Raw genomic sequence first — 23,323 nt, 5'->3', positions numbered from 1 at the left:
AATTTAATAGTCTTCTTATTTCACTTCTAAAAATGCCATGATCAATTAGTCAACACCACAGGCCTGTGCAAATCAGACTATTGTGATTGTGCCTTTGACTCTGCTGTCCATTACGGTAACAATACATACCCTTCCTTTGGAAGTGGAGTACTGCCACTTAGCCCCTGACATCCTGTGATCCAATTATTCCCATTGCATTTTGGTTTCCAATTCAGTGACTGCAGTTCCCACTGTAAGGTATGGCCTAAAGAGAAGAGTAATCATGGAGTTCTTTAAGTATGCCGTGGCTCTCCTCACAAAAAAATTCTCACAGTATTTCTGTAAAGAAAACCAAAAATATTTCACCCCAAAATGTACTTCTTTAACATATTTTGAGGTGGCTATTCAGAGGGCCTGCAGGCAGAAACAGGCCCTTGCACTCCTTGAAAAGTTGCCTTTCATGGAGGAGATTTGTATCCATAGAGAAAAATCTACCGTAATTAAATAGCCAGTCTTTCTCTGAAGCCTTCCTTCTTTACAGATCCAGGGAATAGTAAATCAACCATAAGTTGTCATCTATTATTTATGAAGACTGCTACCTGAGAGGAATCATCTGTATAACAGGATTGCCTTCACCCTGTGCCTTTCTTCCTCTCCCATAACCTATCTTGCAGAGCCCCAGCCCCTATTCTTTCTGTAACCTCAGGATGATATAAAAACAAACCATCTGAACTCCCCTTTGAGCCTCATCATTTGTGTATGACTCCTGTGCCCATATGCACATTAATACATTTGTATGCCTTTTTCCTGTTAATGTCTATTATTAGTTTGTATTGTAGCTTCAAATTATCACACTGACAAGAAAAAAAATTAAAACTTCCCTACAGTTAAAAGGTATGTCTTCTGGACATTCCCAGTGTGGGTGAGTTGGTTTTAAGTGACAAATCCACTATAACATTCCAATCTCCATAAGTCTTTAAATCCTTTCCTCTACATTAAAACGAGGCAAGACAGGCATTTCCAATTTGCTCACTCTGGGCCACATTTTGGTTCATTTTTCAGCTAACTAACCAACCAAACTATTAAAGTCTCTTATAACTCTATGAGCTGCTACATTAAATGTAGAATCACTGCTTTTTGAGCTCATAGCGATAAGTTGAACCCGATCAAACTTTATGTTCCTTCCATTATTATCCTACATTCTTAGTATCTATTCCCACAGCTGCTTCCCAGATTATGTCTGTGTAAATTAGAAAATTCAAATAGTTATTTTGATTGTATCACACCTCCTCAGGGCTCACACTTTGTACCTCACCTTTATGGGCTTCTGAGACTTGAGCCTAGTTATAGTTCTAGAAGCAAAGACAAGTGATGGAGGTAGAACCTGAAGAGAACCAGCATTGTCTAACATGGCAACTGCCTCAAGAGAGGCCATTATAGTTTATTCAGGCAATTCAGGGTTAATCCCCTCAGATTGAGAAAGAAGAGGGTGGATGAGCCGATGTTACTGTGGTTGGAGATGTCATTGACACTGGGTGTGAGTATGTCACTTTTGCTGAGGTTGGAGAGAATACTTCCACTGGGTGTGGGGAGACCTCTTCACTGACAAAGATGATTCATCAGAATCTAGGGGCTCAGAGTCCCCAGCTTCATCAGGCTCTACCCACATGTCCTCCATCCCAACTTATAGGATCGCATTTTTCTCCATTAATGCCCTCACTGCAGCAGTGCACACTCTGTGAGGCTAGGAGTTCAATTTGCATTCAGTAAGTCAATGGGTGAGATTACTGTGTTTCATTTTCAGTAATCTCAGTACTGCAGTTACAAGAGATTAAGTTTCTCCTTCAGGGCACACATAGGAGCCTTCATGTCCTTTACACAGTATATGAGCTGGGAATTCAAATCTTTGAGCTCATCCTTTTCTTTTCGTTTTTTTTTTTTTTTTTGAGACGGAGTCTCGCTCTGTCGCCCAGGCTGGAGTGCAGTGGCGCAATCTCGGCTCACTGCAAGCTCCGCCTCCCGGGTTCACGCCATTCTCCTGCCTCAGCCTCCCGAGTAGCTGGGACTACAGGTGCCCGCCTCTGCACCCGGCTAATTTTTTTGTATTTTTAGTAGAGACGGGGTTTCACCGTGTTAGTCAGGATGGTCTCCATCTCCTGACCTCGTGATCCGCCCGTCTCGGCCTCCCAAAGTGCTGGGATTACAGGCGTGAGCCACTGCACCCGGCGAGCTCATCCTTTTCTTTCACTACTTTGTCCGGTGACATTAGGAGGAACCAACCAACATTATTCATTAGCTTTCAAAAACATTTGCAAGTATCATATATACACAGATACCTAGTTCCTTGATTAAGTGTTTTATTAGGTGTATACGATGCAGAAATTTTTTCATGTCTCTATTACCAGGTTATGCCATGGAGTATCTGTGCTTTCTTTACTAGGAAATAGATTTAGAAGTGTCTTTATATCTAATTAGATTATAGAGTCAATTCTAGAAACCCCAGAACCAATTTAGAAGTCATTCTCAAAATTTTGTTTCTCTAGAATCACTCTGAGTAATAAAATCTCTGTTAGTCCAGATTCTTTGGAGAAGCAGAACCAATAGACGTTGGCTCACACAGTCATTGAGGCTGATAAGTTCCATGATCTGTCATCTGCAAGCTGGAGACCCAGGAAATCTGTTATAGTTTGAAGACATGAGAACCAGAGAACCAATGGTGTAGGTGCCAGTCCAAGTCTGACGTCTTAGGAACCAGGAGCACTGAGGCAGAAGACCATAATCAGCTCAAGCAATCAGGCAGAGGGCAAATGCAACTTTCCTCTAACTTTTTGTTCTGTCCACTCCTGTAAGTATTTAGATGATGCACACTCACACTGGAGAAGACCATCTCCTTATTTATCCCACCAATTCAAATGCAAATCTTTTTCAGAAACACCCTCACAGACACATTCAGAAATCATGCTTAATCACATATCTGGGTGCCTTGTAACCAACTCAAGTTGACACATCAAATTAACCATTACAACCTCTGAGTAGCATCTTGGGAGGCAGCAGGCCAGAGGCCCAGATTGTCCCCTTTCTACTAAGGTGGTCCTCCATTTGACTGGGCGTGGGTTGCATGGTAGCTCTTTTCCAGGTTTCTACAGCCTGGAATAATAAGTCGTGCCAAGCTCTCTCTGCTATATCCCAAAGTCTGCCACTTTGTGGGTCGGCCCCCGGGGGCCATCCAGCTTCTGTCTCCCAACACTAAGTTCACTTCCTGTCTCCCATGACAGGGAGGAAACTCAGCATTCCTTGGACACCTGAAGGGATGCAATGAGCTTAAGAATTTTCAAGAGCTTATCAATCAGTCAGCCCTTGTTCATCTGTGAACGGATGTGTGGTGGTATTGTGGTGAACCTTTACTGGACACTCTGCCAAATAACTGGAGTGGCACTTGTGCTTTAGTCCAATTGGCTATCCCTTTCACCCTGGCATTTCATCAACCAGAGGAAGGAAAAATAAGACAATGTAAAGCGAGAGAAGCCCCTTATGGGTCTTTAGACTCTCACATCTATTTAGACACAATTGGAGTCCCACAGGGAATACCAGATCAATTTAAAACACAAAATCAAATAGCTGCAGGATTTAAGTCAATATTTTGGTAGGTAACAATTAATAAAAATGTAGATTGGATAAACTACATCTACTACCACCAACAGTGATTATTAACTACACTAGAGATGCTGTTAAAGGAATAGCTGAACAATTAGGGGCTACTAGCGAGATGGCTTGGGAAAATAGGATAGTCTTAGACATGATATTAGCAGAAAGAGGAGGAGTTTGCATCATGATTAAAACTCAATGTGAAACTAGGCCTCATAAAACTTAGAAACTAGGCCTCATATAGAAAAAAATTAACACCAGGTGGCTCTGGATAGGGTCCCACCCTGCCTCGATAAGGACCCACCCTGATAGGGTCCCACCCTGCCAATTCTGGGAAACAACCTCATGGGGTCCCACCCTGCCAATTCCGGGGGTCCCACCCTGCCTCGAAGTTCCCGGAATCAACAACTGCAGGAAAAAACCTCATAAGGTCCTGCTCTAACCAATTAGAACAAGACACCTTGCTCAGGCCATAGCTAGATCCAATCATTTTGCGCCTTAAGCTTTGTTTGAATTTCGCACCATAAGCTGTGTTTGAACTTGTGTTTGCCTATATAAACAGCCTGTAACAAGCAGTCGGGGTCCCAGGGCCAACTTAGAGCTTGGGACCCTAGCGCGCTAGTAATAAATAACTCTCTGCTGTGAATCTCGTGTCGGTGATCCTTCACGGCGACCCTTGCCCAGGAGGGAATTGACAGTTCGGTTCCAACATTTGGTGCGTTGGCCGGGAAGTGGGGTCGTCCGAGGACCCCCGACCCATCCGGCGGAGACCCATCTGGCCCGGGCCACGGACTGCTGACTGAACGGACCTACCAGTTACTTTCGTTTTGTTCTGTCTTGCCGGCTAACTCTGAACTCTGGGGAGTACTCCTTCTGAATCCTTCTGAATTAAGTGGGGAAGGGGGACAGACGTGTCCGGCACCTTCCCACTTACACCCCGGGGGACGCCCTGGCGGTAGTCTGGGAGAAGGCTGATGACTCAGTCAGCCTCCTCAAATCTGTAGGCAGGCCACCCCTGCCGTCTGAATATTTTGTGATCTTGTGGCGCCACTCTCTGGTCGCGCGGCTTCTCCTTACTTGTCTGGTCTTTATTTTTGTTACTTTCGTTTTGTCCTTGTTATACGTGGACGAAATGGGACAGACGTTGATGACTCCTTTGTCTCTAACCCTGACTCACTTCCCTGACGTCCGGGCTCGAGCCCACCACCTCTCTGTAGATGTCCGTAAGGGACGATGGAAAACATTCTGCTCGTCCGAATGGCCAACCCTCCATGGGGAGTGGCCCCGGGACGGAACATTTAACCTCTCAATTATCTTGCAGGTTAAAGCAAAAGTGATGGATCCTGGGCCACTCGGACACCAGGACCAGGTGGCCTACATAATTATTTGGGAGGATCTGGTCCGAAATCCTCCCTCTTGGGTGAAACCCTTCCTCCATTCCCCTTCCCCATCCCAATCTACCCTCCTTGCCTTAGAAGCCCCAAAGAATCGGAATCCGGACCCGCCTAAGCCAGTCCTCCCAGATGAACCCCAGAGGGATCTCCTCCTTCTTGACCCCCTGCCTCCTCCACCTCAGAACCCCCTTCTGGGACCTCCACCTTACGCTTCACCCTTGCCCCCTGTCTTGTCCCCAGCTCTTTCCTCTACTGCCTCGGCCCCTACCCTTTCTCCAACTTCTCCCTCGGCCCCTCCCTCCACCCCGTCTCCTTCTCCAGCCCCGCCCAAGCTCACCCCTCGGACGCCGCCGCCAACACCTCCACGTCTCCGCTTGCGGCGGACTGAGGACCCAGATGGCCCTTCCACTTGGCAGTCCTCCCTTTTTCCCCTCCGTACTGTCAATCGCACGGTCCAGTACTGGCCCTTCTCTGCCTCTGACCTCTACAACTGGAAAACCCACAACCCTTCCTTTTCCCAAGACCCCCAGGCCCTAACCTCGTTGATAGAATCCATTCTCCTCACTCACCAGCCCACTTGGGATGATTGCCAGCAACTCTTGCAGGTCCTCCTAACCACTGAAGAAAGGCAGTGAGTCCTCCTGGAGGCCCGGAAAAATGTGCCAGGACCAGGAGGCCTCCCAACCCAACTTCCCAATGAAATAGACGAGGGATTTCCCCTCACCCGCCCAGACTGGGACTATGAAACGGCACCAGGTAGGGAGAGTCTCCGAATTTATCGCCAGGCTCTGTTGGCGGGTCTCAAAGGGGCAGGAAAGCGCCCCACAAATTTGGCCAAGGTAAGGACCATAACTCAGGAAAGGGACGAAAGCCCAGCAGCCTTCATGGAAAGGCTTCTGGAAGGGTTCCGAATGTATACCCCATTCGATCCAGAGGCCCTAGAACATAAGGCTACCGTAGCTATGGCATTCATAGACCAAGCTGCATTAGATATCAAAGGAAAACTCCAAAGGCTAGATGGAATCCAAACCTATGGATTACAGGAATTGGTTAGGGAGGCAGAAAAAGTGTATAATAAGAGAGAAACCCCTGAGGAAAAGGAAGCCAGGTTAGCAAAGGAACAGATGGAGCGAGAGGATCGTAGGGACCGAGTGAGGGATAAGCATTTAACAAAAATCCTGGCGGCAGTTGTGAGAGAGAAAGGACCAGGGAGAGAGGGAGAGAAGCGGAGGCGGCCAAAAGTGGAAAAAGACCAGTGTGCCTACTGCAAAGAACGGGGACATTGGATTAAAGATTGCCCCAAGCGTCCTAAAGACCAAAAGAAACCTGCCGCTGTCCTCACCCTAGGTGAAGATAGCGAATAGGGGTGTCAAGGCTCTGGAGCCCCCCCCGAGCCCCGGCTAACTCTCTCTGTAGGGGGGCATCCCACCACCTTCTTGGTGGACACAGGGGCCCAACATTCAGTTTTGACAAAGGCAGACGGGCCCCTGTCTTCCCGCACATCCTGGGTCCAGGGGGCAACAGGGGGAAAATTGCACAAGTGGACTAACCACCGGACAGTTAATCTTGGACAAGGAATGGTGACACATTCCTTCTTGGTGGTACCTGAATGCCCCTACCCCCTCCTAGGGTGAGATCTTCTGACCAAGCTCAGAGCCCAAATCCACTTCTCCGAGACTGGGGCCCAAGTATTAGATCGGGATGGTCAGCCCATCCAAATTTTAACTGTGTCTCTGCAAGATGAGCATCGGCTTTTCGACGCTCCGGTCATCACTAGCCTCCCCGATGTTTGGTTGCAAGACTTTCCCCAAGCTTGGGCGGAAACGGGAGGACTCGGGCTAGCTAAGTATCAAGCCCCAATCATAATTGATTTAAAGCCCACGGCGGTGCCCGTGTCTATCAAGCAATATCCCATGAGCCGAGAGGCTCATATAGGAATTTGGCAGCACATTAACAAATTTCTAGAACTCGGAGTGTTGCGACCTTGTCGCTCGCCCTGGAACACTCCTCTTCTGCCAGTAAAAAAGCCTGGTACTCAGGATTACAGGCCTGTCCAAGACTTGAGAGAAATTAACAAAAGAACCATGGACATCCATCCCACGGTCCCCAATCCTTACAACTTACTCAGCACCTTAAAACCAGGCTATAACTGGTATACAGTATTAGATTTAAAAGATGCTTTTTTCTGTTTACCTCTGGCCCCCCAAAGCCAAGAACTCTTTGCCTTTGAGTGGAAGGATCCTGAGAAAGGAATTTCGGGCCAATTGACCTGGACCCGGCTTCCCCAAGGATTCAAGAACTCTCCCACTCTCTTCGATGAGGCTCTTCATCGAGACCTGACCGACTTCCGGACCCAAAATCCAGAAGTGACTCTACTCCAGTATGTGGATGACCTCCTCTTGGCTGCTCCTACAAAGGAAATCTGTATACAAGGTACCAGGCATCTACTCCAGGCACTGGGTAAAAAAGGATACCGGGCATCCGCCAAGAAGGCACAGCTCTGTCAGACCAAGGTAACATATCTGGGATATATCCTGAGTGAAGGGAAAAGGTGGCTCACCCCTGGGCGCATAGAGACAGTGGCTCGCCTTCCACCACCACGAAATCCCAGGGAGGTACGTGAATTCTTGGGAACTGCTGGGTTCTGTCGCTTGTGGATACCCGGTTTTGCTGAACTGGCCGCCCCCCTTTATGCACTCACCAAGGAGAGCACCCCTTTCACCTGGCAGACAGAGCATCAATTGGCTTTTGAGGCACTAAAACAAGCACTCTTGTCTGCCCCGGCCCTTGGGTTACCGGACACCTCAAAGCCCTTTACCCTCTTCCTGGACGAGAGGCAAGGGATTGCCAAAGGGGTCTTGACCCAAAAATTAGGGCCTTGGAAAAGACCGGTAGCATACCTGTCTAAAAAGCTGGACCCTGTGGCGGCCGGCTGGCCCCCGTGTCTTCGTATCATGGCAGCCACCGCTATGCTGGTCAAGGACTCTGCTAAGTTAACCCTTGGGCAGCCACTGACTGTTATTACCCCACATGCTCTAGAGGCCATAGTGCGGCAGCCCCCGGACCGGTGGATAACCAACGCACGCCTAACCCACTACCAGGCCCTCCTACTGGACACGGACCGCGTCCAGTTTGGCCCTCCGGTCACCCTAAACCCTGCTACGCTGCTGCCGGTACCAGAAGACCAACCAAGCCCACACGATTGTCGGCAAGTACTGGCTGAGACCCATGGAACACGGGAAGACCTTAAAGACCAAGAACTCCCAGACGCGGATCACACCTGGTACACAGACGGCAGCAGTTACCTTGACTCAGGTACCCGGAGGGCGGGAGCGGCGGTAGTAGATGGCCACACCATTTGGGCACAATCACTACCTCCTGGCACGTCTGCACAGAAGGCTGAGTTAATAGCACTAACCAAGGCCCTAGAGCTGTCCAAGGGAAAGAAAGCTAACATTTATACTGATAGCCGGTATGCCTTTGCAACAGCTCATACTCATGGAAGTATCTATGAAAGAAGAGGTCTCCTAACCTCAGAAGGAAAGGAAATCAAGAACAAAGTTGAAATAATTGCCTTATTAAAAGCCCTTTTTCTTCCTCAAGAAGTGGCTATAATTCACTGCCCCGGGCATCAGAAAGGACAGGATCCAGTCGCAGTAGGAAACAGACAGGCTGACCAAGTAGCCAGGCAAGCCGCCATGGCGGAAGTACTGACCCTAGCCACAGAACCTGACGAAACCAGCCACATAACTATTGAACATACTTATACCCCAGAAGACCAGGAAGAAGCAAAGGCCATAGGGGCTATAGAAAACAAAGACACTAAAAACTGGGAAAAAGGAGGAAAAATAGTCCTTCCCCAAAAGGAGGCCCTGGCAATGATCCAGCAGATGCATGCCTGGACACACTTGAGTAATCGAAAGCTAAAATTACTGATTGAAAAAACTGACTTTCGGCCGGGCGCGGTGGCTCAAGCCTGTAATCCCAGCACTTTGGGAGGCCGAGACGGGTGGATCACAAGGTCAGGAGATCGAGACCATCCTGGCTAACCCGGTGAAACCCCGTCTCTACTAAAAAATACAAAAAACTAGCCGGGCGAGGTGGCGGGCGCCTGTAGTCCCAGCTACTCGGGAGGCTGAGGCAGGAGAATGGCGTGAACCCGGGAGGTGGAGCTTGCAGTGAGCTGAGATCCGGCCACTGCACTCCAGCCTGGGTGACAGAGCGAGACCTCGTCTCAAAAAAAAAAGAAAAAAAAAAAAAAAAGAAAAAACTGACTTTCTAATCCCAAAGGCAAGTACCCTCGTAGAACAAGTGACATTGACATCTGCCTGTAAGGTCTGTCAGCAGGTAAACGCTGGGGCTACCCGAGTGCCAGAAGGGAAACGAACTCGTGGTAACCGCCCAGGAGTCTATTGGGAAATAGACTTCACTGAAGTAAAACCTCACTATGCTGGATATAAGTACTTACTGGTGTTTGTAGATACCTTTTCAGGATGGGTAGAAGCCTACCCCACCCGGCAAGAAACGGCACACATAGTAGCCAAGAAAATTTTGGAAGAAATCTTTCCTAGATTCGGACTTCCCAAGGTAATTGGGTCAGATAACAGGCCGGCCTTCGTTTCTCAGGTAAGTCAGGGGCTCGCCAGGATATTGGGGATTAATTGGAAATTACATTGTGCCTATAGACCCCAGAGCTCAGGACAGGTAGAAAGAATGAATAGAACAATAAAAGAGACCCTTACTAAATTGACCTTAGAGACTGGTTTAAAAGATTGGAGATGCCTCCTATCCTTAGCTCTGTTAAGGGCCCGAAATACGCCTAACCGTTTTGGGCTCACTCCATATGAAATCCTCTACGGAGGACCTCCCCCTTTGTCAACCTTGCTTAATTCCTTCTCCCCCTCCGATCCTAAGACTGACCTACAGGCCCGGCTAAAAGGACTCCAAGCAGTACAGGCCCAAATCTGGGCCCTCTTGGCAGAACTGTACCAACCAGGACATCCACAGACCAGTCACCCCTTCCAGGTGGGAGACTCTGTCTACGTTAGACGGCATCGCACTCAAGGACTAGAGCCTCGGTGGAAAGGACCCTACATTGTTCTCCTGACCACGCCCACAGCCATAAAGGTTGACGGAATCTCCACTTGGATCCACGCATCCCACGCCAAGGCTGCTCCAGAGACGCCCGGACCAACTCCACCTAAGACATGGAGACTCCAACGCTCCGAGGACCAGCTCAAGATAAGACTCTCTCGTATCTAGCCCCTTGCTTATTACTAGCCCTCCTTCCCTGCGTCACTGGCAGTAATAACCCCCACCGGCCATATAACCTGACCTGGCAGGTAATTGATTTTAGTACTCATGAGGTCTTAGGTAAAACCTCAAAAATTGCTCCTATGGGGACTTGGTTCCCTGACCTCTATTTCTTTTTTTTTTTTTTTTTTTTTTTTTTTTGAGACGGAGTCTCGCTGTGTCTCCCAGGCTGGAGTGCAGTGGCGTGATCTCGGCTCACTGCAAGCTCCGCCTCCCGGGTTCACGCCATTCTCCCGCCTCAGCCTCCCAAGTAGCTGAGACTACAGGCGCCCGCCACCACGCCCGGCTAGTTTTTTGTATTTTTAGTAGAGATGGGGTTTCACCATGTTAGCCAGGATAGTCTCGATCTCCTGACCTCGTGATCCACCCGCCTCGGCCTCCCAAAGTGCTGGGATTACAGGCTTGAGCCACCGCGCCCGGCCTTCTGACCTCTATTTCAACCTAGACAAAATAGCAAAGATAGATGACATGGAAGGGGGAGAATGGAGAAAACAGGCTAGAAGGGTGTCCGTAAGCCAGAACGGGTTCTATGCCTGTCCCGGATTCAGGACAGGAGAAATGAGAAAAACTTGTGGAGAAATAGATGCCCTGTTTTGCGCTAGTTGGTCCTGTATAACTACTAATGATGGAGAATGGAAATGGGCCACGAAACCCTGGTACATAACCATGTCCTTTGTCCAGCGCTGCACCAGAACCCGATATTCAAAAACTTGCAATCTGGTCCGCATCAAGTTTGAAGATGCAGCAAAATCTGATAACCGTTGGATATCTGGGTTAATATGGGGCCTATATTTGTACCAAAAGCCACTGTATGGAATCCCTATCCAAATCAAATTAATAGTCAACCCTATCACAGCCCCTGTCGCAGTAGGACCAAACCAAGTTTTATCAGAAACAAGGAAGCCCCTGGTTCCTGCACCAAGAGAGCCCCAACCAAGAGCTCCTAAAAGCACTTCCCCGCCTCTAATCTCCACCTCCTCTAAATACACACCCTCAGCCCAAAACGTCACCCGCGGGCCCCTTGACCTGGGAATAGGTGCCAGGCTCCTAAATCTCATAAAGGGCTCCTATTTCGCTTTAAACCAGACAAAGCCAGAATTTACCTCCTCTTGCTGGCTATGTCTGGCAACAGGCCCCCCTTACTATGAAGGCATCGCCTCCACTAATAATTTCACTAACTCCGCCAATCCTACTGGATGCGCATGGGAACAACAAAGAAAACTAACCCTGGCTGAAGTTTCTGGGTCGGGAACCTGCATAGGCCAAGTGCCCCCTAGTCATCAGCATCTTTGTAATATAACCTTGACAGTACCCAGCTCCAATCACTATTTGGTCCCCTCCGAGACGGACTGGTGGGCTTGCAACACTGGGCTCACCCCCTGTGTATCCACAGCCGTTTTTAGCAGTGGCACCCACTATTGCGTGTTGGTACAAGTTGTTCCCCGAGTATACTATCACTCTGGAGACTCCTTTGATCTCCGGTATGAGCAAAAAACTCATACTAGACCAAAGAGAGAACCTATCTCCCTCACCCTCGCCATAATGTTAGGAATCGGGGTAGCGGCTGGGGTTGGGACCGGGACAGCAGCCCTAGTGCATGGTAACCATCATCTGCAACAACTTAGAGTAGCCATAGATGAAGATCTTAGAGCCATAGAACAATCCATCACAAAACTTGAAGAGTCCTTGACTTCTCTGTCTGAAGTTGTATTACAAAACCGACGAGGACTAGAAATTGTCTTTCTGAAAGAGGGCGGGCTCTGTGCAGCCCTGAAAGAGCAATGTTGTTTTCATGCAGATCATTCAGGAGTAGTTAAAGATTCTATGGCAAAACTAAGAGAAAGATTAGACAAGAGAAAAAAAGAGAGAGAACCTCAGCAAAATTGGTTTGAAAATTGGTACAACCAATCCCCTTGGCTTAGCACCCTAATCTCCACCATCTTAGGACCCCTCATCCTGCTCACGCTCATCCTGACTTTCGGGCCATGCATACTCAACCGCTTACTCACCCTTATTAAAAATAGATTAAACATAGTACATGCTATGGTTCTGACCCAACAATACCAGACCCTCAGGACTGAAGAAGAGGCTCAAGATTGAGCCTCTGACACAAAAAGAGGAGGGAATGAAACTAGGCCTCATAAAACTTAGAAACTAGGCCTCATATAGAAAAAAATTAACACCAGGTGGCTCTGGATAGGGTCCCACCCTGCCTCGATAAGGACCCACCCTGATAGGGTCCCACCCTGCCAATTCCGGGAAACAACCTCATGAGGTCCCACCCTGCCAATTCCGGGGGTCCCACCCTGCCTCGAAGTTCCCGGAATCAACAACTCCAGGAAAAAACCTCATAAGGTCCTGCTCTAACCAATTAGCATAAGACACCTTGCTCAGGCCATAGCTAGACCCAATCATTTTGCGCCTTAAGCTTTGTTTGAATTTCGCGCCATAAGCTGTGTTTGAACTTGTGTTTGCCTATATAAACAGCCTGTAACAAGCAGTCGGGGTCCCAGGGCCAACTTAGAGCTTGGGACCCTAGCGCGCTAGTAATAAATAACTCTCTGCTGTGAATCTCGTGTCGGTGATCCTTCGCGGCGACCCCTGCCCAGGAGGGAATTGACAGTTCGGTTCCAACAAATGTTGTACCTTCATCCAAACAACACCGCCCCTGATGGAAGGATAACAAAGGCATTGCAAGGTCTGACTGCTCTGTCCAATGAGTTAGCCAACAACTCAGGGGTAAATGACCCCTTTACAGGATAGCTAGAAAAGTAGTTCAGTAAATGGAAAGGAATAATAGCCTCAATTGTTACTTCCCTTGCAGCCATAATGGGTATACTTATTCTTGTCAGGTGCTGTGTCATACCATGCATCCACAGGTTGATGCAGAGGCTCATAAAAACGGCACATGCTAAAACCTCCCTTAACTATCCTCCACCTTATCCAGAGAAGTTTCTTCTTTTGGAAAATCAAGCAAAACAACTAAACCAAGACATGTTAAAAAAAGGTTTGAAAAGAAAGCTGTAAGGAAACACCAGGGGAGGGGTTGTTAGATATGAGTTCTAAATTTATTTTCAAATAATCAATATGTCAGTATGTTCAATTCTTTACCTTCTACTTTTAAACTTCCTCATAAAGCAACCTTTTTCTATAACCTGCTCCACCCTGACTCATTTCAATCATCTGCTCCACCCTGATTCATTCCGATTACTTGCTCTGTCATAACCATTTTTCCTGCCAAACAACTCACCCTGTCACTCTCTTTAAATTAGCCAATCAGAATTAGTTTAGCCTGTGCAGTCTAACCCTAGCCAATAGGGGAATGACACAGCAGCAGGGGCCATGTGCGTCAGCGATAAGAACCCCTTCCTTTCCCTTGTCCAAGTGTGTGCTCACCATTGCTCCATCTGTAAGCATGCACCCTTCTAGAGAAGTAACTTGCCTTGCTAAGAATTAAAAGGAAATTTTATATTCGAGTGCTATTTCTTTTGCGGCACCAAAACTTTATATATAACATTTAGTAGCTCTATGTTGGCTTGTATGTAACTCTGCAGTTGTATTTTTCCCATCAAAATAGGGGAAAACATAATTCCTGATCCTTTGCTGACTGCAGTGCTTTGCTTTTTAGAGTGGTGTCTCACATAACTGCTAATTGACATAAAACATTATCTCAGCAACAATCACACAGAATAAAATACACACATTTTTTTCTAACAACAAAATTTTCATCTTTGAAAGTGATTGTATTGACTTTATAATCACAAATCCATAATCTGAAAACAAAATTAATGGGAGTGTGGTATTTTTTAATATAAAAAGGAGTTCTCATTTGGAAAAATATATCAAGAAATATTTATGAATGAAATGATATAATGTCCTTGATTTTCTTCAAAATAATATATCAGGTAGAAGGTGAGAAAGTTTGCCATGAGGTAATAATTTTTAAAGCTGTGAGATGACAACATGAGAATTTATATGTTTTGAAATTGTCCATAATTAAGAAATAATTCATGCCCCCAAAATGTAATCAAGGCAGAATACGGAAGATCATTTTACACATAGTTTAAACACATAAGTATTGAAAAAAAATAGCTTTAGTTGTTTTACATTTATTGTTGAATTTAGTATGAAGTTTTAAATTCCATAAGTCTTTTTTGTGCTAGCAATCAAAAGAAATTGAGAATCAATTTTAGTTTATTCTTCCTCACACTAATAGCTTACATAAGAAGTCAGTTTTTCGCCACTCTGAAGGGAAGGACCTTGAGCAAGGCACAGTGCTGTGCTGGCTAGAGGTCTGACCCGGCACACTGCCAGCAGTGGTGGCTACATGGGTGCTTACATCACCACACCCCCAGTTCAAGGTGGCTCAGCACAGAGAGGGAGACTCCATATATTTAGGAGAAAGTAAGGGAAAAGACCAAGTGTCTCTGTCGGTAATCCAGAGAATTCTTCTGGATCTTATCCAAAACCACCAAGGCAGCACCTCTACTACTCTACAAAAACCACAGCGTTATTGGGCTTGGGACGCAAGTCCCAATCCTATTGCTGGGTATATACCTAAAGAAAGGAAATAAGTATGTCAAACAGATATTGTACTCCCATGTTTGCTGCAGCACTGTTCACAATAGCTAAGATTTGGAAGCAACCTACATATCCATCAACAGATAAATGAATAAAGAAAATGTGGTACATTTACACAATGTGGTACTATTCAGCCATAAAAAAAAAGAATAAGATTCTGTCATTTGCAACAACATAGATGGAACTGGAGCTCATTATGTTAAGCAAAATAAGCCGAGCACATAAAGACAAACTTTGCATGTTCTCACTTATTTGTGGCATCTAGAAATCAAAACAGTTGAACTCATGGGCATAGAGAATAGAAGGATGGTTACCTTCTATTCTGGAAGGTAATGGTAGTGGAGGCCAGGGATGGGAGGTAGGAATGGTAAATGAGTACATAAAAATAGAAAGAATGATTAAAGCCTAGTATTTGATAGCACAACAGGGTGACTATAGTCAATAATAATTTAAGTGTATATTTAAAAATAACTGAGAGTAGAATTGGATTGTTTCTAACACAAATAATAAATGCTTGAGGAAATAGATACCCAATTTTCCATGATGTTTTTTTGCATTGCATGTCTGTACCAAAATATCCTATGTACCTCATATACACCTACTATATACCCATGAAAATTAAAAATAAAAAGTAAAATGAGCTTCTCTCACTTATACTATATTTTAAGTAGATTACAAAAGCTTGCCTGGTAACTTTTTCCACTATTTAAATAACACTATTGTTGGATGACGTGAGCTTAAGAAAATATTCATCACTCTTGATGAGAGAATACATAAATACAAAAATACATAAATATTTTATTGCACAGAAAAAGGGCAAATAGAGATTTGAAAAAAAATCTAGGAGAATGTGTACACTTGATTTATGTGAAGGAAACATGGTTATTCTATTCTTAGAAATGTTAACTGGCAATGCAAAAATGATTTAAATTTAATTTCCAAAGTTAACTTTATTCATAACACTGCTTTTGGCAATGAAGATCTCATGAGAACTTCCTCATGGTCATGAGAACAGCACTGGGGAAACTGCCCCCATGAGCCAATCACTCCCACCAGGTTCCTCCCTCAACACCTGAGGATTACAATTTGAGATGAGAAATTCAGGTGGGGACACAGAGCCAAACCATATCACCGGGCCCCTGACGCCTCCAAATCTCATGTGCTTTTCACGTTGCAAAACCAATCATGCCTTCCCAATGGTCTACCAAAGTCTTAACTCTTTCCAGCATTTATTCAAACGTCCAAGCCTGAAGTCTCATCCGAGACAAAGCAAGTCCCTTTTGCCTATAAGCCTGTAAAATCAAAAGGAAGCTAGTTACTTTCAAGATACAATGAGGGTACAGGCATTGGGTAAATTTTCCCATCTGAGTGGAAAAAAAATTGGCCAAAACAAAGAAGCCAGAGGCCCCATGCAAGTCCAAAACGTGCCCAGGCAGTCATCAAATCTTAAAGTTCCAAAATCTCCTTTGACACCACGTCTCACATCCAGAGCATGCTGATGCAAGGAGTGGGCTTCCATGCCCTTGGGCAGCTCCACCACTGTGGCTCTGCAGGGCACAGCTCCGCAGTCACTTTCACGGGCTGATGTTGAGTTCCTACAGCTTTTCCAGGTGCACTATACAAGCTGATGATGGATCTACCCTTCCGAGGTCTGGACGATGGTGGCCCTCTTCTCACAGCTCTGCTAGGCAGTGCCCCAGTGGGGACTCTGTGTGCGGGCTCCAAACCCACAGTTCCCCTCTGTATTGCCTCACTAGAGTTCCTCATGAGGGATTCACCCCTGCAGCAGACTTCTGCCTAGACATCCAGTCATTTCCATACATCCTCTGAAGTTTAGGCAGAGGCTCCCAAAGCTCAACTCTTGTCTTCTGTGCTCCCGCAGGCCCAACACCATGTGGAAGCCGCCAAGGCTTGGGGCTTGCACCATCTGAAGCAACTGCCTGAGCTGTACCTTGGCCCCTTTTAGCTGAAGCTGGAGCTGGATCAGCTGGAATGAAGGGCACCATGCCCTGAGGCTACACAGAGTAGCATGGCCCTAGGCCCAGCTCATGAAACCGGTGTTCCTTCTTAGGCCTCTGGGCCTATGATGGGCGGGGCTGTTGTGAAGATCTCTGACATGCACTGGAGACATTTTCCCCATTGTCTTGGCTATTAACATGTGGCTCCTTGTGTTTGCAAATTTGTGCAGCCAGATTGAATTTCTCCTCAGAAAATGGGTTTTTCTATTCTATCTCAGCCTGGACTTCATTATCCATATCACTATCAGCATTTTGATCAAGACCATTCAACAAGTCTCTAGGCAGTTCCAAACTTTCCAACATTTTCTTGTCTTCTTCTGAGCCCACCAAACTGTTCCAACCTCTGCCTGTTACCCAGTTCCAAAGTTGCTTCCATGTTTTCAGGATATCTTTATAGCAGTACCCCATTCTGCCAGTACATGTGATCTATATTAGTCCATTCTCACACTGCTATAAAGATACTACCTGAGAATGAGTAATTTATAAACAAAAGAGTTCTTCATGGCTGGGGAAGCCTCAGGAAACTTACAATCATGGCAGAAGGCAAAGGGGAAGCAAGGCATGTCTTACATGCAGCAGGAGAGAGAGAAAGTGCAAGTGAAACTGTCACTTTTAAAACCATCAGATCTTGTGGGAACTCTCTATCAGGAGAACAACATGGGGGAAACTGCTCCCATGATCCAATCACTCCCACCATGTCCCTCCCTCAACAGGTGGGGATTATGTTCAAGATTAGATTTCAGTGGGGACACAGAACCAAACCATATCACTCCTCTTTCACGCTCTTCATTGGATAAAATGGATGATTTGACAAGCAGTAAAGAGGTACTGCGGCCACTGCTAGACTAGAACTCTCCATGAGAGAGTCACAGTCTCCTACCACGAGTGACAGAGTCATCAATTTGAAATCCTTCTAGAATAAAACATGGAAGGAAGGTATTTCAGCTTTGAAGCACATGCACTCAATCATAAAATAACTATCAGGAGAGCATTTAGGATCAGTGATGATTCCCATTGCTCTGTGTGCTAGTTTCTGGAAGAAATGAAGCTGATTCTCTTGTTGAACATTAAATGCAGAATAAGGACCCTGAAAATTGTCATTCATATCACCCCCACCTTGCACCAACAGACTCAGAAATTCAGTGGGGAGACTTATGGATCGCGTTTGAGAATTGCTGGTCTACATAAGCCAAATAGGTGTCTGTAACCAGTAACAATTATTTGGGATTTCTGTGCAGCAAATTGTTAAGAGATGGAGGAAGGAAGAACATCTTCATGAGAAGTCACATAATTACAGTCAAGTTAGAAATAATCAGACACAGATAGCACCAGTTATTCAGAAAATGGACTAAGGAACAAGAGTTTTGGAGAAGGAGTGGGGTGCTAAATAAAATGTATTTTAATCCTACCAGGAAAGGCAATCCAAGCATCAGCTGTACTCTTATAGTTAAATGCTGATTATCCCCATTGTACAAGGATGGGGGACCAACACTTTATAAAGAAATGCCACCTAAAATGCAGACACACAGTATGTAAATCAAGCATAATCCTAAAGTGTTGGTTAGCACATCAGAGGAGTGATAACAAGCCTAAACTCCTCATCCCATCCACGAAGAGAGGCTTGGCAGCCTCCTGAGGAAAAGCTTTGTTCTATCTCAAACTATAGCCTCACATTTTTAAAAACGATTTACTTAAACTCATTTCCCAGCAGATTGAAAAAGGAGCATTTGTTCTGTGAAGTTGCGTAGGAGAAACTTGACCTTGCCAGAGGAAAGGGCTGTCCCAGGAACACTTGGCAAGAGAGGGCGGTAGTTTGTGCTGCTACGGAATCACAGTAGCTACTTTCTGCTTCTCTCTACATATCTTTGTGCTCACTAAAGCAGAGAGACGCCATGAGATATTATATGACCCAGCAACCTCACTACACTGCATTTCATTGGAAACCTGACTGTGGTCCCACAGTTCTAGTTGAGCATCAGCCCTGACATTGAATTCTGTTTCTGTATCATCTTAGGCAAGGGTTTTATATTTAGGATCACAGATTTCTCACGGGTACAATAACCATTCTTACCTCACAAAATTATGAGGATTCCCAAGGATGTAGGAAATCATCTAGTCTGGTACGGACTCATTAAATCACCTACTTCTCTGGTGACAGAGCTGAGACTGGCTTCCTCACCACCTTCTTTTTTTTTTCTTTTTTCTTGGGAGACGGAGTTTCACTCTTGTTGCCCAGGCTGGAGTGCAATGGCCCAGTCTCGGCTCACTGTAACCCCCGCCTCCCAGGTTTAAGAGATTCTCCTGCCTCAGCCTCCTGAATAGCTGGAATTACAGGCGCATGCCACCGTACCTGGCTACTTTTTTGTGTTTTTAGTAGAGACGGAGTTTCACCATGGTGGCCAGGCTGGTCTCAAACTCCTGACCTCAGGTGACCCACCCTCCTTCGCCTCCCAAAGTGCTAGGATTACAGGTGTGAGCCACCCTGCCCAGCCCCTGGTCAACTTTATTAACCAGTGCTCACTGTGGCCATGCTCCTGAACCCTCGGCCTCACAGAGAGCATTGAGGCAGCATGCTGCCTAAAGGCATTTCACATTTGTAATTGGGAGTTGACCGCACTTCCATTCTCACAGTTACCTCCAACAATTTGTTCCTTTGCTTTCCTAGCCCATTTTTGTTGCTTCTTCCTCACTATACTCCTTTCCAAAGGAGAAGAAATGTGCTAAGCGCCGGCATGGTGTGCAGTGTGGGAGACACAGACAGACGTGGGAACCTCCTAACTCTGCAGACCTCAAGGCTCAGTAGGGAAGACTGAATGGTACTATCTGTGGTACCACCTGCTTAGTCTCCCACCACCAGTCCTGGAACTAGCATTCCCCTTTTCTGGGGAACTGCTCCACACAAACACAGATTCCAGGTATGTGGTTCCAGGAGTGCTTTATATCATTACATGTCCCACCTTCCTCACCACAGCTGACTGGTTCTGGGGTCAGATAGTCGTGATCTCTGCCCCTGTGCTTTGTGTTCCTGGCTTAAGGTTAGGTACCCAAGGACGAGCCTGATTTTATTCCGGACATCGAGACAGAAGGAAAACCTTTTCCCTTGATCCTCAAGAGTCCATGAGGGATTCTTCATTTTTCTTTTCCTTTTGGAGACCGAGTCTCTCATTCCTGTTGCCTACGCTGGAATGCAGTGGTGGGATCACGGCTCACTGCAGCCTTGACTTCCTGGGCTCAGGCCATTCTCCCACCTCAGTTTCCTGAGTAGCTGGGACTACAGCTGTGTGCCACCATGCCTATTTTTCAAATTTTTTTTGTAGAGGTGGGTTTCATCATGTTGCCCAGGATGGACTTGAACTCCTGGGTTCCAGCAATCTGCCTGCCTTGGCCTCCCAAAGTGCTGAGATTACAGAGGTAAGCTGCCATTCCTGGCCAATGAGGGATTTTAAATTTCACTCTCCAGAAGGAAAAAAGCAGAGGGATTTATATATATATATATATGTGTGTGTGTGTGTGTGTGTGTGTGTGTGTATGTGTGTATCCTGGAATGCACTCCAGTGCCATAAGCCTACAGGACCCTGTGGGTACAGCCTGTGGTTATCCAGTACCTTCTTTGACTAACTAATTTGATTTATTAGAAGAGGCTAGCTCCTGTAACAAATGTTCCTAATCTCTTTAGCTTTTAAAGTAAATTTTTATTTTTTGTTTTTATCAAGGTCCAGTGCAAGTTGGTGGTGACAATGATGAGGGGACATTCTCCACACGTTATCCAAAGTTCCAGGCTCCTTCTCCAAATTGGATATGTCATATTGTAGGGTCTGTTCCTCCTCTTCACACAAGACATGGATTGCACAGGGTGTGTACTATAAACTAGGCCTTATTTAGCCATACATCAGTTATTTTCTTATTCCAATAGCCAGAAATCAGTACATGACCCCATGAAATCACAAGAGTAGCTTGAAAAATATGGTTACTTGTGGACCAAGATGAAAACAAATAAGCTTTGATGAAGTCATTCTGCCACAGTGAGTTTCTCTAATTGGAAGATTTGAAAAGTACTAGCAAGTTCATTTTGCTACAGACCTAAGCTTGTTCTTCAGTGAGCTGAGTCCTGTGTCTACTAATTGGTTTTAAATTCAGCAGGGAAGACATGAGGATTAGTTATTGAGTACCTAAAAACCATGAACATAGAGGACTTTTCAAAGTAAATTTTAAAAACGGAGTCTTTGGTGTTTAAGCTTTGATCCTCAAAACATATCTGAAATCACATTCTCTATAATGTGGAGCCATCTCTCCTGCAGAGAGAATTGAGCTTCAGGGTGCAGCAGACATGGATGAGCATTTAAAGGGAAGCTGACATCTACCTAGAAGACAGATCCACTAAAGTCTTCCAATGCCAGAGAAATACCATGCTTTGGGCATTTGGAATAGTTCCTACTCTGCCTGGGAGCTCTATACCTTTATCTCCAAAGGAGATGACCACTCCCTAATTGACACACTCCACCCTCCTGTCCGTGGGAGAATCCTATTGGTCATCCAGACTCACCACTGTGCATTAGATCCATGCTCGTCACCAAGGCTAACCCAGTCCTTGATTCCAATCATGAACGGACAAACGTTTTCTAGATATTTAGGAAAAGTGAGGAAGATGCACAAATAGAACTAATTCTGGAGGAGGGAAAAAAGGATATAATACAGGAAACAGAAGAAAACGTTACCAGAACATACTCTCAGAGTTTAAGAAAGACAAGAGGTTTATAAAATGAGAACAAGCTGTCATAGAGGGGAACAATCAGGGGACAGGCGAAAGTCCTTGGTAACTAGAAAAGTTACTGCAGAATTGAGGTAGCGCAGAGGTCTAATAGTGCCCAGTTCCCCGGGCCACCCATGGAACTCAGCGCACTCCCCCACCCCCACCACCTGTCGGAAGGCCCGCGCGGCTCCGCACCACCCCACGCCAACCCGACGGTGCGCGCGCCTCCCCCGATAACGGTCTCCACCGCCCACTTCGGGCCCCTCCGCAGAGCCCCCGACCACACCACCGCCTGGCTTGGAGGACCCCGCCCTCCGCCAGCCGCCGCCGTCGTCCACCATGGTGGTGCTCCGAGGGCCCCGCCGCCGCCGCCACTGCCCATGCCGATACCGCTACACGCTCCGGGCCCCTGGCGACCCCACCGCTTTTCCCCTCTTGCTCCCCGCGCCCGCGCTGCCCGCCCTGGACCCGCTGTCGCAGGTGCAACGGTACCACCACCCCAGCTGTGAGGCCGCCGTCAACACCCACATCACCTTGGAGCTCCACGCCTCCTACGTGTACCTGTCCATGGCCTCCTACTTTGAGGAGGACGACTCGGCCCTGGAGCACTTTGACCGCTACTTCCTGCGCCAGTCGCAGGAGAAAAGGGAGCACGCCCAGGAGCTGATGAGGCTGCACAACCTGCGCGGTGGCCGCATCTGCCTTCACGACATCAGGAAGCCAGAGCGCCAAGGCTGGGAGAGCGGGCTGGAAGCCATGGAGTGTGCCTTCCACCTGGAGAAGAACATCAACAAGAGTCTCCTGGAGCTGCACCAGCTGGCCAAGCAGAACGGCGATCCCCACCTGTGCAACTTCCTGGAGAACCACTTCCTGAACCAGCAGGCCAAGACCATCAAAGAGCTGGGTGGCTACTTGAGCAACCTGCGCAAGATGGGGGCCCCTCCGGCAGCAGGCCTGGCAGAGTACCTCTTTGACAAGCTCACCCTGGGCCGCAGCGAGAAAGACACTTGAGCCCAGAGGGGCCCCGCAGCCACGGGGTGCCTTCCCCGGGTACGGCCACCAGGCGGGGCGTCCATGTTGCCCTTTCAGAACGTTCTCTTCAGTTTTCTCCTCTCAGTTTTCCCGCTGTTGGCAATAAACTTACCTGTTCTCAAAGCAATAAAGGTGTCCAGCTGACGCGTGTCTGCAACACTCGCACCTTTTAGGAATCAGGGCACATCTCCATGCAGGTTTGAAGTAGGTATCCAGCAGTCTCTCCACTCAGCTCTGTCCCATCTGCATGCAGCTCAGGATCTGCGGGGGTGGAGGGAAAAGGTATTCTATGGGTCCCTGGAAAACACATTAGTCTTCCCCTTATAAACTCTGAGGGCATGTGGGATGGGGTGGGGTGAGGTGGGGTAGGGTGGGGTGAGATGGGTGGGGTGGATGGGGTCGGGTGGGGTGTGCAGTCTTGGGCCATGGTATCTGTTGGTGCGTATGCACGGTAAGGTGTAAAGCATGGTGTGGAATTCATCCTAGTGGTTGCCTCTGGAGAAAAAGGGAAGGGAATGAGATTGGGTGGGGATAAAAATAATATAGTCTTTAACTTGACATGAAAAGTCATATTTTTAAAACATGCAAGTACTAGGAATTCTTGCTTCTGG

General features: G+C 46.8%; 1 protein-coding gene across 1 annotated transcript; it reads left to right on the top strand.

The window, feature by feature from the left end:
* Nucleotides 1-20,541: 20,541 nt before the first annotated feature.
* LOC102140892 (ferritin heavy polypeptide-like 17) lies at nt 20,542-22,988 on the top strand. Its single transcript, XM_045383528.2, has one exon. The coding sequence runs from the start codon at nt 22,020-22,022 to the stop codon at nt 22,689-22,691; it is 672 nt and encodes a 223-aa protein (XP_045239463.1). The 5' UTR covers nt 20,542-22,019; the 3' UTR covers nt 22,692-22,988.
* The last annotated feature ends 335 nt before the right edge of the window (nt 22,989-23,323 follow it).

The sequence above is a fragment of the Macaca fascicularis genome, chromosome X (genome assembly GCF_037993035.2).
Source record: "Macaca fascicularis isolate 582-1 chromosome X, T2T-MFA8v1.1".
NCBI classification, from domain to species: domain Eukaryota; kingdom Metazoa; phylum Chordata; class Mammalia; order Primates; family Cercopithecidae; genus Macaca; species Macaca fascicularis.
Note: the sequence above shows the minus strand (reverse complement) of the source record. Positions and strands in the feature narration are given on the sequence as shown.